This window comes from Schistocerca cancellata, chromosome 2, assembly GCF_023864275.1.
Source record: "Schistocerca cancellata isolate TAMUIC-IGC-003103 chromosome 2, iqSchCanc2.1, whole genome shotgun sequence".
In the NCBI taxonomy this organism is placed as follows: Eukaryota; Metazoa; Arthropoda; class Insecta; order Orthoptera; family Acrididae; genus Schistocerca; species Schistocerca cancellata.
The window spans coordinates 367,638,955-367,652,702 of record NC_064627.1 but is presented as its reverse complement, the minus strand read 5'-3'; the positions used below and the strand labels follow the sequence as shown (position 1 = coordinate 367,652,702).

Here is a 13,748-nt window from a genome sequence, read left to right as displayed (position 1 = left end):
TTAAGACTTCTCCAATATAACAATATGTTTGACTGAAAAGCCACAACAATGCTGCTGCTAATTCACTACCGATGTAGAGGAGTAAAATTAAGTAGAGAAAAACGAAACGACATAGTCCGCTTCTACTGTATGAGACTTTGCACCGTTAATTGTGCCTTTTCTTCAGCAATCGCTATGTAATGCAAAGAAGCTGTCTTTATGCCTCTGTGTCTTCTCTAATCTCTCTTATTCTGTTCTTATGATCAGTTTACGAAAAATAAGCTGGAGACAGTTTTGTGGTTTTGCAGTGTGGGAAGTATCCCAAATGTTTTTCGCGAAAAGGAAGTTCACTTTATACAGGGAGAGCAAAATAAACCTGTCCCAGAAAATATTTTATACGCCTTGAGAAGGCAACTCAACTTACATCATCCACGTCCAGGTAAGATGTTGCCTATCTTAAGGTGCATAAAATCTTTTACAGGACAGTTTTACTTTACTCTCCCTTTGTGAGTCTGAAGGTTTTCGTAGTCATTGTCATTGAAGGTAAAATCTTCTTATCTGTTACGCCACGTCATATTCCTTTCCAATCATATTCCTTTCGAAATGTCGAACATTGGAGATGTTTGAAGAGGAATGTGACGACACTTAACAAGTCAGAAGATTTTACTATCGAAGCTCTCCTTCTTTCAACGATTTCCATTTAAGATATCTAAGCATCTCTCGAACTGACCTAACCAGCCAGTTGAGAATCTAGTGCACCTCTCTGAATCCCTCCATTAATCTTCTTTAATTATACATGATACACATTCCAAACACTCTACCTATAATCTCATACTATCTTCTTGGGCTATCTCCTTTGTAGTTTTTACACTCCTTCAGAGCATTCTTCGAATCACCATCATTTTCTTGGGCCGTTGTCCTTCTTCAACGCGGGGTCGGCCCTGTTACTATAGATTTGGCAATGTTAGTGTCAGAGGGTGGCCGGATGTCCTTCCTGTCGCCACCCCGTACCCCCTGGGACGATAGTAGTGTACCGCTACTGTCTGCGTCTAGTCTAAGCCACGAAATAGTACGAACGTTTTTTCAAATGTCTGCAAGTCTTGTAACTGAAGTGGGATATGGGGACCAGCCCAGTATTCACCTAGTGGGGTGTGGAAAACTGCCTAAAAACCACATCCAGGCTGGCCCTCGTGGTTAATCTGCCAGGTAGATACGATCAGCGGCCGGCGCCTCCTACCCGAGTCCAGGAAACAGCGCATAAGCGCTCTCGGCTAAACTGGCGGGTTCAGAGAAATCTTAGAATGGCTCAAAGTAATCCCTATGTTTCCTGCAACGAAGTTAATGTATGCGTCACTCTTCATACCGCTTAGTAGCCTTGTCCACAAATATTTAATCGATGTGGTTGCGCGCAGCAATAAATCACTAATGTTTCATTGAAAAACCAATTTATCCTTCGTTAAAGAAAGCAGTTTGGATATTGCAATAATGAATATCTTGGCCTGTTCCCTCGAAATTAATCAATGACTAAAGTACCTTGCAGACAATATCGTAATCAGACAATAATCTAAGCTCGCTGTTCACATTGATTCAAAGATAGAGCGCGCGCGCGTGTATGTGTGTGTGTGTGTGTACACGCGTTAATATTTACAAAGGAGCAGCTCTATCACATTATCACCATTGTTACGTTGCTTTGTGATTAGCATCAGCTTTACAACTTAACAAAATAACATTGTGTGCGGCAGAAGTTATATTGACAAGTGAGCTGAAGCTGAACAAATTGTACTGACGAAACTGATTCGAATAAAAACTCAAACTCGTAACTTGTATGATAAATTATATGTCGAAAAGAACGTTTCTGTTGAGATATGTAATGTTGATTTATAATACGGTGATGAACTGTAACCACTGTCCAACGTACTGTTGAATTGAGTGATTTGCCTGTATTAAAATACGGTCGGCAGATAATTTCTGTGGAGGTGATTTCACTGCGTGTGCTGCAGAGCGCTACCGCTGCGGCCCGGCGTCTGTGGAGGCGGTGAAGCGCGGCGAGGTGGGCTACCAGTACGACGCGCCCTTCGTCTTCTCGGAGGTCAACGCAGACCTCTGTCACTTCATAGAGGACAACACTTCCGAGTGGGGATTCTCCAGGCTCTCCATCAACCAGTATCAGTTAGTAGAATAGTTCACTAATCTTAATACTTTCCAGACCACACCTGGTATATGAAAACAAAAAATTTCTACACTCAGTGTTCCAAATGCGATAACCATTAAATAAATTCCCGTACTGCCATCCAGATTTAGGTTTTCCATGATACCCGTAAATCACTTAAGGCGACGTCTCAGATGATTCCTACTAAAGGGCACTACCGCTTCCCTTCCCCATCTTTTCCAAATCAAGCTTTTGCTCCGTTTCTAATGTCCTCGTTGTGGACGGACGTTAAACCTTTACCTTATTCCTTTTTCTCTCAATGCAGACGGTATAGGATGCTAAGCATTTCTGAAATATGCAACCAGAAGTCAGCAAAGAAAATTTCAAGTTACTATGAGATCTTCAACAAGCAATGAATACAAGCCTCCTGCTTGTAAAGTACGTACGTTTCACAAGAACTGCCTCACACATCAGCTTTGGTTGCGCAACTTCAGAAAACAGCACAAAATCGACTGTGATGCTTGCAACCTGCTCGCATAGCTTAAAACAGTGCTTATTAGCTAAACTGTGCAACAGAATTAAAGGATCACTTCTTCTAAACCCTGTAACTTCCACTCATTATGATGCAGAAGTTTGAAATTTCTTTCGAATGTGCGTACAACCTTGCTCTTTGCGCATCACCCTTGGGCTCGACGATGCCTTTCCTGCCACTGATCACGTTCAGATTTCGTACAGTGTTTACGACCTGTACACGAAAGCGAAAATCGCAGTCGCACTAGCTCCGAAGGGGTTAGATCACGTTTAATAGGGATACAGCCGCAAAGTGTGCTTAGAAAAGGGTGGAAACGTCCGAGGCTGTCAGCACTATCAGAGTTCGTCAAGATGCCTTCCTGTTGTTCATCGCACAACACATGCGATAACTGTGGTCAACACCAACGGACAAACTAAACGTCACGTTTTACATATATATCGTTCACACTGCGTATATTCTTCCACTAACGATCAACTTCCTCTTGTAGTACTACAACAGTGGTATACATCGTGCACTGTGACCAAATTAGCTAAATTTTTAATTATTACCGGATCAACGATGAGTTACCATTGCTACTTCATTCATGAGACGGGCGAAAGAGCGTTATATCATTTATTACTTTTTATGTTTGTTTCTTTAGTACGGAGACGCTACGTTTCCAAATACTACTGACTACTCCTCGGTACAAAAAGTTTTGAGACTGAATTAATAAAAAGTAGATGAAAGTTATGATGCTAGTTGTAATGTTTCAGTTGTTCTACGTAGCCCCCATCTTCTCCGCACCTGAGTACAATGCACAGAACGTTCATACAGCCATGTGAAATCGTCAGAAATGTCCTTCTTTGGAATGTTGTTCAACTCATGTGCCACATCGGTCTGAAATTAAAATTCTGAATGCCGGTTATGTCATCAACGCGTTGACCCTACATGTGAATTTCCTCGTTTTGCATTTCAGTCATGTCACGACAGACGTCCACGTCTCATTGCTTTTTTTCGGGAGACATGGTGCGCGGGAGAAACTTTGCACAGACTTTCCTTTCTTCAAAAACTGAACCCTTGCTTTAGAGATCAGTCTGTCTGTCCTCTTCGATGCTGAGGAAGACCGCTGAAAAACGGTCCGAACGTCAGTTACCATTGTTTTTTAGCATTTCGGATATTTTGTAAGATTATGTAGTTTTGTACTGCCCTGTTCTGGAATTAAGGCGATGTGATATCTCCATTACGTCACATTTTTGGATATTGTGTGACTTTTGTTATTACCATGTCAGGAACATGTTTTTTGTTAGGGAAAGTTACAATCAAATGCTTCAAAAGTTTTCACAAATGCAATAGTCTTTCTTACCAAATAGTTACGAAGTTTTCTAGGCCTAATTCCTCCACTCATGGCTTGCGTCCTCCATCCTTGTGTCTTCCATCCTCCATTTGTGAAACAACTGAAAGTTAATTAAGTAATTTTTCTAGTAATATGTGACATATGGATTACTCGACAAGTACTTGTACAGATATCTTTACAAATTAGATTACAACAGCACCAAAATAAATTAAGTGCTCATTTTAGGTGCTTTAGTGCAGGTAAAAAGGAAGGAACGTCGACGACAAGATCATTAAAGGCGTAAGCCAAGCTCAGATTGAAGAAGGAAGTCGGCCTTGCCTTTTTACAGGAGACTATCTGTGGTGTCACAGCGGTAAGGCAGTGGACAACTGTTCTGGAGAACAGCGTTCAGTGCCCGTTCCTGCCATACAGTTCCAGGTTTTCCATGATTTCCCTTTTCGCTTAAGGCGAATGGTGGGATGGATCATTTGAATTGGCACGGCTGTTTTCTTTTCCAGTTATTCCCCCATCGGAGTTTCCATCTCTAATTACCTCTTGTCGACAAGATTTGCCTCAAGCGATTAGAGAAATTACTGCTGTTTTCAGAAATACAGTGTGTTTTTTCGTTACTATCTTGTACGAATGCATGCCCGATGGTTGACTTATTACATAATTGAACTATAAATTATTCATAGAATTATTCTCTGAATTTCTATTGCAGCTCCTCAAGATCGTAAGACAAAATTTGAAGACTGCGTCGGTTATAGGTAAAGGCAAAGGTCGAATCATGACGTGCGTCTTCAGAGATCTATAGACAGAATTTACCGGTTGCTAGACCAATATATCAGCCTCGGTCTCAAAGCTATTTGGCAGTCGTATTTGCACACAACGCCCTCACAATTCAATGCGCTGTCACTGTCAAGTGTCATAAGAGGCGGTGGGGTGAGTGACATTCCTTTGTACTACGCGATATGCATGATCACTCCATCGCTCACCTGTTCGGCATTTTGATGTGTGGTGGGTGACATCACCACGCCCTGAACAAGAGCTGTTACGTTGTTGAATATTGTGCTGTCATCTGTATAATCTCTTAATGGAATTTCAATTAGCTGCCTGCCACTGGAGTAGCAGTAAAACGTAACTGTACAACAGATCTAGAGTCGACTGAGCATGCACTGTGAAACTGGAATCTCTTGGCTTTTACATGTGGCTACCTACAGCCGCGACTTTATTCATGTACTACGTATTGTGCTACAAAACTATACTAACAATTGCGGAAACGAGGATATCAAGGTGGATGATATGAACAAAATCAAGTTTGAAACTTCCTGGCAGATTAAAACTGTGTGCCCGACCGAGACTCGAACTCGGGACCTTTGCCTTTCGCGGGCAAGTGCTCTACCAACTGAGCTACCGAAGCACGACTCACGTCCGGTACTCACAGCTTTACTTCTGCCAGTACCTCGTCTCCTACCTTCCAAACTTGCCCGCGAAAGGCAAAGGTCCCGAGTTCGAGTCTCGGTCGGGCACACAGTTTTAATCTGCCAGGAAGTTTCATATCAGCGCACACTCCGCTGCAGAGTGAAAATCTCATTCTGGAAAATCAAGTTTATACCAAACAAATGATTAGAATTGCAAAAGTAAACAGCATATCCGATTAAGAGAATTAAGTGCAGTATGCTGCCCCCTTGGTCTGCAGTCACATGTTTTGAACTTCTCATCACGGAACCAAAAAGAGCGTAGATACGTTCCTATACAACAGTTAATCCGTGTGTGGTTTTTATGTGATGCTACAACGGTCATACGGTGGTTGGTGTACGATCGCTACAACGGTCAACGGTGGTTGGTGTACGATCGCGACGATCCAACTGTGCACAAAACATGTTCTACGGACAACGTATCAGCCGAACATGCAATCGTTCTTCCAAGAAGGCTTACACTTTTGTTGCTTCATATGGCTGAGCAATATCCTGTAATAGTTGCTTAAGGAAGGGGTTGTAGCCGGGCTCTAAGTGCTGCCAGATGTAGCAGTTACTGTACAGGTATTAAGAACCGAGCTGTCGTGTTCAATGGCACGCCGAACCATCACACTTCGACTACATTTTATTTTACTGACATTTGGTTACCATGACTACGCAGATGCTAGTGGATACAGAGCACAATTTTCAGGACAAAAACATCAGAAATTAGGAGTTAAAATGAACGTTAATCCCATTCACTGTCTAATTATATATTTTTTAATATATTACCTTCAAAACTGTCACATTTTCTAAATTCGCGACATTTATAAAAACGTTTTAATTTAAAAGTAGTATTCAGAAACAAGAATTATGTTGTGAAGCAAATTCACCTGACATTAAAATAGAAACAATTGAAATATAAGACGTACATACAGTTAGTTATTTACAGAAGACAACAGGTACTGCTTGGAAATCAGAAAAAAATTGCAGCATCAAAACGTACTTTTAATTAAATTAGACAGTTAGTGTTGCACAAATCTTTTAATCTAAAAAAATCAGCAATCGTCAAGAAAGTCAGCTAGAGAGTGCTTCTGTATGACTGTGAAAGTTAGACATTGTTGAAGACAGGCAGATATATATAGTCACCAAGAGGCAGAAAATGCGATAAAAATGTGGCCTTACAGAAGACAGCTAGAAGCTAGACAGAAATCAAATCAAATCAAGATGTTTTGAAAGAGATCAATAAACAGAGGAAGCTGATAACAACCACAAAAAGGAAAGATTTGGATATTTATACATAATTAATTTGTAACAAATATTTTGGAAGGGAAAACTTTGGAAAAAGACAAGGCAGATAAATAAAACATGATAACAGGTATGTTGTGAATAACAAAGAGTCAAATTTTCAAGAAATGGAGAGTGGAGTTAAGTACTTGCACCAACATGGCGTAGCCATTAGAAAACAATAATGATACAGGCCACACAGTAGCTAATAGCAGATCATAGCAACACATCACGGTAATGGGTTACAAAAAATAGTGAGGAAAGCAAAACAAAGGACTCTGTAAGTGTATTAAGTTGTCGTACAGTGATACTGTGCAACATTACATGTGTCTAGTAAAATCTATTAAAAACTCCGTTATTATATTATTAGTTATTGCATTTTCTAATGCTAGGATTATGATGATACTTTTGGGAAATTAGTGTTTCAGCTCTCATGGTCGTCTGCACAAAAGCTACTTACTGATTGTCATGTTATTCACACGAAAGGGTATGATATTTAACTCGCCGTCTTACGCTGATTCCTCTAGACAAGTGCGGCCTCATCAGTATTCATTCTCTGGAAAATATATTGATAATACACTCCTGGAAATTGAAATAAGAACACCGTGAATTCATTGTCCCAGGAAGGGGAAACTTTATTGACACATTCCTGGGGTCAGATGCATCACATGATCACACTGACAGAACCACAGGCACATAGACACAGGCAACAGAGCATGCACAATGTCGGCACTAGTACAGTGTATATCCACCTTTCGCAGCAATGCAGGCTGCTATTCTCCCATGGAGACGATCGTAGAGATGCTGGATGTAGTCCTGTGGAACGGCTTGCCATGCCATTTCCACCTGGCGCCTCAGTTGGACCAGCGTTCGTGCTGGACGTGCAGACCGCGTGAGACGACGCTTCATCCAGTCCCAAACATGCTCAATGGGGGACAGATCCGGAGATCTTGCTGGCCAGGGTAGTTGACTTACACCTTCTAGAGCACGTTGGGTGGCACGGGATACATGCGGACGTGCATTGTCCTGTTGGAACAGCAAGTTCCCTTGCCGGTCTAGGAATGGTAGAACGATGGGTTCGATGACGGTTTGGATGTACCGTGCACTATTCAGTGTCCCCTCGACTATCACCAGTGGTGTACGGCCAGTGTAGGAGAACGCTCCCCACACCATGATGCCGGGTGTTGGCCCTGTGTGCCTCGGTCGTATGCAGTCCTGATTGTGGCGCTCACCTGCACGGCGCCAAACACCCATACGACCATCATTGGCACCAAGGCAGAAGCGACTCTCATCGCTGAAGACGACACGTCTCCATTCGTCCCTCCTTTCACGCCTGTCGCGACACCACTGGAGGCGGGCTGCACGATGTTGGGGCGTGAGCGGAAGACGGCCTAACGGTGTGCGGGACCGTAGCCAAGCTTCATGGAGACGGTTGCGAATGGTCCTCGCCGATACCCCAGGAGCAACAGTGTCCCTAATTTGCTGGGAAGTGGCGGTGCGGTCCCCTACGGCACTGCGTAGGATCCTACGGTCTTGGCGTGTATCCGTGCGTCGCTGCGGTCCGGTCCCAGGTCGACGGGCACGTGCACCTTCCGCCGACCACTGGCGACAACATCGATGTACTGTGGAGACCTCACGCCCCACGTGTTGAGCAATTCGGCGGTACGTCCACCCGGCCTCCCGCATGCCCACTATACGCCCTCGTTCAAAGTCCGTCAACTGCACATACGGTTCACGTCCACGCTGTCGCGGCATGCTACCAGTGTTAAAGACTGCGATGGAGCTCCGTATGCCACGGCAAACTGGCTGACACTGACGGCGGCGGTGCACAAATGCTGCGCAGCTAGCGCCATTCGACGGCCAACACCGCGGTTCCAGGTGTATCCGCTGTGCCGTCCGTGTGATCATTGCTTGTACAGCCCTCTCGCAGTGTCCGGAGCAAGTATGGTGGGTCTGACACACCGGTGTTAATGTGTTCTTTTTTCCATTTCCAGGAGTGTATATATGGTGTGTCGCATATCCTCTAGCTAAGCCACAAGCTTTAATGGAGGAGTAGAGTGCACATGTAAAGATTTTTGAAAAGAGTACTATGTGGGATGGTGGGATGAGAAACTGTTTGGACAGGGGTGGGGCGTATGATATAGGTGGTGACATGGACAGGATGCTTACTGGATAAATGTACACATTATCGAGGTGTTCTGGCGTCATGATCGGTCACGGTTTAGTGGTGCAGTGCGGCAGACTGATGTGAAGTTGTAAATGGCACTGACAGCAGCCGACTTTGCGTATATTGCTCTGGCACCAGTCGGGACTGTCTACAAATGGGTTTCCACTAGGCATGATTTACACCTAAACAGGAGTCGGAACGGAAGTCTGGTGCAGCTGATTCATAGCAGTGTCATGGGTAGGAGAAGTAGGTCTCTTTAGGATAAATCCAGACAGCAGGTTCACCTGCGTAAAGATTGTCTCTGGTAGTTAAAAAAAGCTGTACAAAATGCACTCACATGAAATATACTAATACACCAAATGAAACAGCTACTACAATTGGAATAAGTTATATGTACATTTCTCAACAAAACATGTTATCAGTAAAAAAATAAAATCCTGTTGTTCTCCAGTCTTTGAACTGACGTTAATTTGTGCCACTGAGTGCTGGTGTAGAGACATAGAAATATAACGTCTAGTGTTAGTGTTGTATCAATGAACAGACTATTACTATAGGAATACTTCAAATCTTGGAGGATCATGCATTTATATCAGAAAAGTAACGCAGTTTAAGTCAAGATATGCCCTTATTTTTCTCAGTAAGTAAAGAAAATGAAGACGAAAGCTTTGAAATATCAGCTATTGAATTAACAGGGCTTGATATCACCAAGAAATTATTCATTTTGTATATGTATCAATCACCCAGACGTAGTGTGGATGCTTTTTTCAATAAATTAAAATAGGTACTACATGAAGTCTCAACTATAAAATTCAACGTAGTTTTGTGTGGAGGTATAAAAATAGACACAACTATCATAAATGAAACTAATAACACCTTCATAAATATCCTTTAGAGTTTTGGCACGCCCCTGTTGGTCAATAGTACAACAAGGGTTACAACATGACTACGTCAGCAACGATTATGTGGCCACAAATATGGACAGCGAATAGTGTGATGTAGCTGTAAAAGAGCTTCGACGTTCAGACCATGTCTGCAAACAATAACAGTATAATCAGATATGGAAAAAATTCCCAAACTGCAGACATTTGTCAGAAATCGAAACACAAGTATCTTCAAGAGAACTAGCAAACCAAAATTGTGATGAAACTATGGAGAAATCAATGAAAATGCTAAATCCTCAACATAATTTGAATTGAACTTTGGAAAGACATTTCCGAAGTACCCACATCGGCATCTGTGTGTTACAAAAGCAAAGGATAACAACAGGTATTAGGAAGCCCTCCAAAACCCTTGAGTTCCTTGGAGAAAGGTACAATAAGATTAACAGGAAAATGCTGGTGGCTTTAAGCAGGTCATTTAATGGCAAAAGATGTATAATGCAGAGCTCGAAAGAAAAACACTCCGGGCTATCATTAAATAGGAAACTGAGGGAGACGAACGAAAGCATATTAAAATTGCGATGAGAGACGGGAATAAAATAATAAATGTTCCACAATACCTACCAAACTATGTGGATGAGCAGTTTTTAAGTACCGCATAGAAATTACAACAAAAATTCCGAAAAATTAATATAACGACTGTGTAAATAACTGTGCACTAAATACACTGATGTTACAACCATCCAAAGAGCATGAAGCCAGTAAAATACAAAAAAAAATTATACACAACATGAAAGGCAAAATGTCAGCAGGTACACATGGAGTACTAATGTGTGTGCTGAAACATTCCAACAAACAAAGTATACAGGTCCCCCCCCCCCCCGAAAAAACGTAATAGACAACTTATTCACTTAGTAAATTTTTTTCAAAATATTTAAAACAGGCGACATTTGCATCTCTGCTAAATGAAAGTAGTGCAAAACACATAGAAAACTACTGGCCGATTTCCCCGCTTTCATCATTCTAAAAAATAATAGAATTAATTATGAATGACAGATTAATGAATTACTTCAATCAATATATGCTTCTAAGTGAATCACAATTTGCTTTTCGAAGTGATAGAAGTACAGAATCAGCAATAGTAAATTTTACGAAAGAGGTACTTGATGATTTTGTCGAAGAGAGTACGTCACAGGCATATTTTTAGATTTTTCTGAGACTTTTGATACTGCTGAACATAATATTCTACTAAATAAGCTACAGTCATTAGGAATAATAATGTATGGTTCTAGTCTTACTGTGCAGACATAGTACAAAGAGCAGAGGTAACACATATCTCAAACACGGCAAAACTTTTAGTGAAACACTTACCAATCCTCAAAATACATTAATATAGTAATTCTTCAGGTTAACATATTAGGACAAGTACTGTTCTCTACAGTGTTACTCATAGGGAAAATATTCTCTTTCCTGGTGGCAACAGGGTTACCATCTCTAAGAAAACAAGAAAAAGAAAATTCCTTGCAGAGAAAGCAAATGAAACCCACAAGGAAGCTTTGCAAATGGTCAACGTACAACAAAAGTCACACTGAAAGTAAAGAAAATAAGTGACGCAACTGTAATTTGAAAATTCCACTGTTAAATGAAAAGTAGGTGCCACCTCTATAGAATGTGTGACAACCACCAAATGTCTAAGAATAAATACTGATTTTCAGCTGAATTATTATATAGACACAAAGATACATGCAAACAGAATAACATAAGTAGTTATGCTCTTTGAATGCCGTCATCAGTGTGTAACAGCCACCGATCTTTAGTTACAATTGTTCATATAACTGAATTCTGAGCAATGAACATTCTTTCAGGGAACAAGTGCACGACATATGAACACAATTTTCAGTCTACCGAAAGGGCCATAAAGAATAATAATCAAGAATAATAGCCGAGCTCATTGTAAAGGTCTGTTCAAAACTCGGAGCATTTTAACCACACGATTTGTCAGTATGTATCACGTACACGGCTATAATAGTGAGACAGCTTTCAGAGGCGTCCATGTCCCTATTACAGTTTGATGCGCCGATTAACTGACTAGCTGTCAGTTGTGAACATCGAAAAAAACAGCGATAACTACTGCACAGATAACTTTGTACATGACAATGTATCAAGATCTGTAATGAACTTATATTTACTGAGAAAGAATAAACAAATAGCATAAAACTGCATAACAAATTGCCCAAGGAGATTAAAGAGATTACTAAAGTGAACTCATTTAAAAAGACATTTAAAGAGTGTCTGTTAAGCAATACATTCTATACAATGAAGAATTACTTAAACTAAACAGAGTTTGATAAAAAATGTAACACATATAAATAACAATAATGATAATAAAACGTGTATGATTTTACATTACACTTTCACACTAAGTTCCTTTTTCTTTTTTTCTTGGAAATGTTGCTATGCTACGTATAATAACATTATACACCATCTGAGCTCAATATCGCACTTACTACTAAGAGATGCTGACTTAATTTTCAGGCTAATAAATGGGAATATGCAGTAAACAAAATGGAAACCAAGCTCCCTCACTATGGTACTGACGTCAGTTGACAGTATGTGTAGCGTTTCGTTATGAAATAATGCGTATGTAATGTGCATGGCGTGTGTAATGACTGTCAATGAGCAATGTATGAGGTATATTGCGCTAGTCTTTTACATTATTACATAACTTCTTTGTTAAACAGTATTGTACACAAGGGGTAGACCTAATAACATAGCACTCTTTTACACAGAGGAGGATGAACGCTCCAATCTTCATCCGTTCAGCCCGATTTAGGTCTTCCGCGATTTCCTAGATTTCTTCAGGAAAAAGCCAGGATGGCTTCTCCTTTAAGATCACTGCTGACTACATGTTTCATCCTTGTCAAACTAGACCTGTAATTATTTAAATACCAGCATATGTGAATTGCGTTATTTTTCCTGGTCTTAAATTGTAATACGACGCCACAACCAATAGGCTTGTAAAAGTGATCTACGGATGACTAAAACTACTACTACTACTACTACACCGGGTCAGTATGTAACACGTACTCGGCTATAATCGTGAGACAGCTTTCAGAGGTGTCCACGTCCCTATTACAGTTTGAAGCGTCTATTATTTCCGAAAGTGTAGGCAGACATAATGGTATGGGTTCCACCACTCCAACTTGCAGCAGACGGTGTCGACTAGTGCAACACAGTGGACGGAGGAATAAAGTCTGTTGTGGCCCCTTAAATAGTTTAGTGGTCATATTCTACGTTCATATTTCGCGGTCTGGTACCGCTAATATCGGGGGACAATCCTGTTTTATCAACTGTTTCCACATACACGTCTCTGACGTAGCTGAACTGTAGGGCACGAAATATCATGGTATGGCAACAGGTCTTTCAGGAGGGCGACCATTCTCCCCTTTTCAGATTCAAAATGATGCTAAAATGTGTACTGATACTTGATTTATCTTTATTTGATTTCTCCTAAACGAACATTAGCGTTTCCTTGCGTACGGGACAGGGTGTTGCTGGGTATGCTGAAACCTGGCTTATCTTCCACAACCTTTCATCCGAAAGTATACGATGTTTGTATATGATTATTACTGCACTACACTCTGCCTTTTTGCAGTCGATTATTGATACACAAATACGTACAGAGGATAGAAAAAATATAGAAATACCAAAAACCCGTTACGATACCTATTACGGTGTAGGAAAACCGATGGCATTCAAAACGAATTCCATTCGTTTCGAAACGGATAAATACGGGTCTTGTATAGATTTGAAGGGAATATTCTACCATTCTTCCTGCAAAATAGTGGTAAGTTCAGTTAACGATAACTGGATGGCGATCACGCACCATTTTCTCCAAAGTAGTAGATCGTAGTAGCCAGCGAAGGTGCGATAATTCAACCTCGTGCTCACAAAACCAGTCCTGGATGATGTGAGCTTTGTGAATAG

General features: G+C 41.1%; 1 protein-coding gene across 3 annotated transcripts in view; it reads left to right on the top strand.

Annotated features, from left to right (window-relative positions):
• The window catches only part of LOC126161757 (hemocyte protein-glutamine gamma-glutamyltransferase-like), a 174,488-nt gene that overhangs the window by 131,930 nt on the left and 28,810 nt on the right, over positions 1-13,748 (top strand). For all 3 annotated transcript variants that reach the window (XM_049917809.1, XM_049917808.1, XM_049917810.1), the window contains one exon: positions 1,980-2,148. In XM_049917809.1, the coding sequence (XP_049773766.1) occupies positions 1,980-2,148 (169 nt within the window). The remainder of the gene's footprint in view (positions 1-1,979; positions 2,149-13,748) is intronic.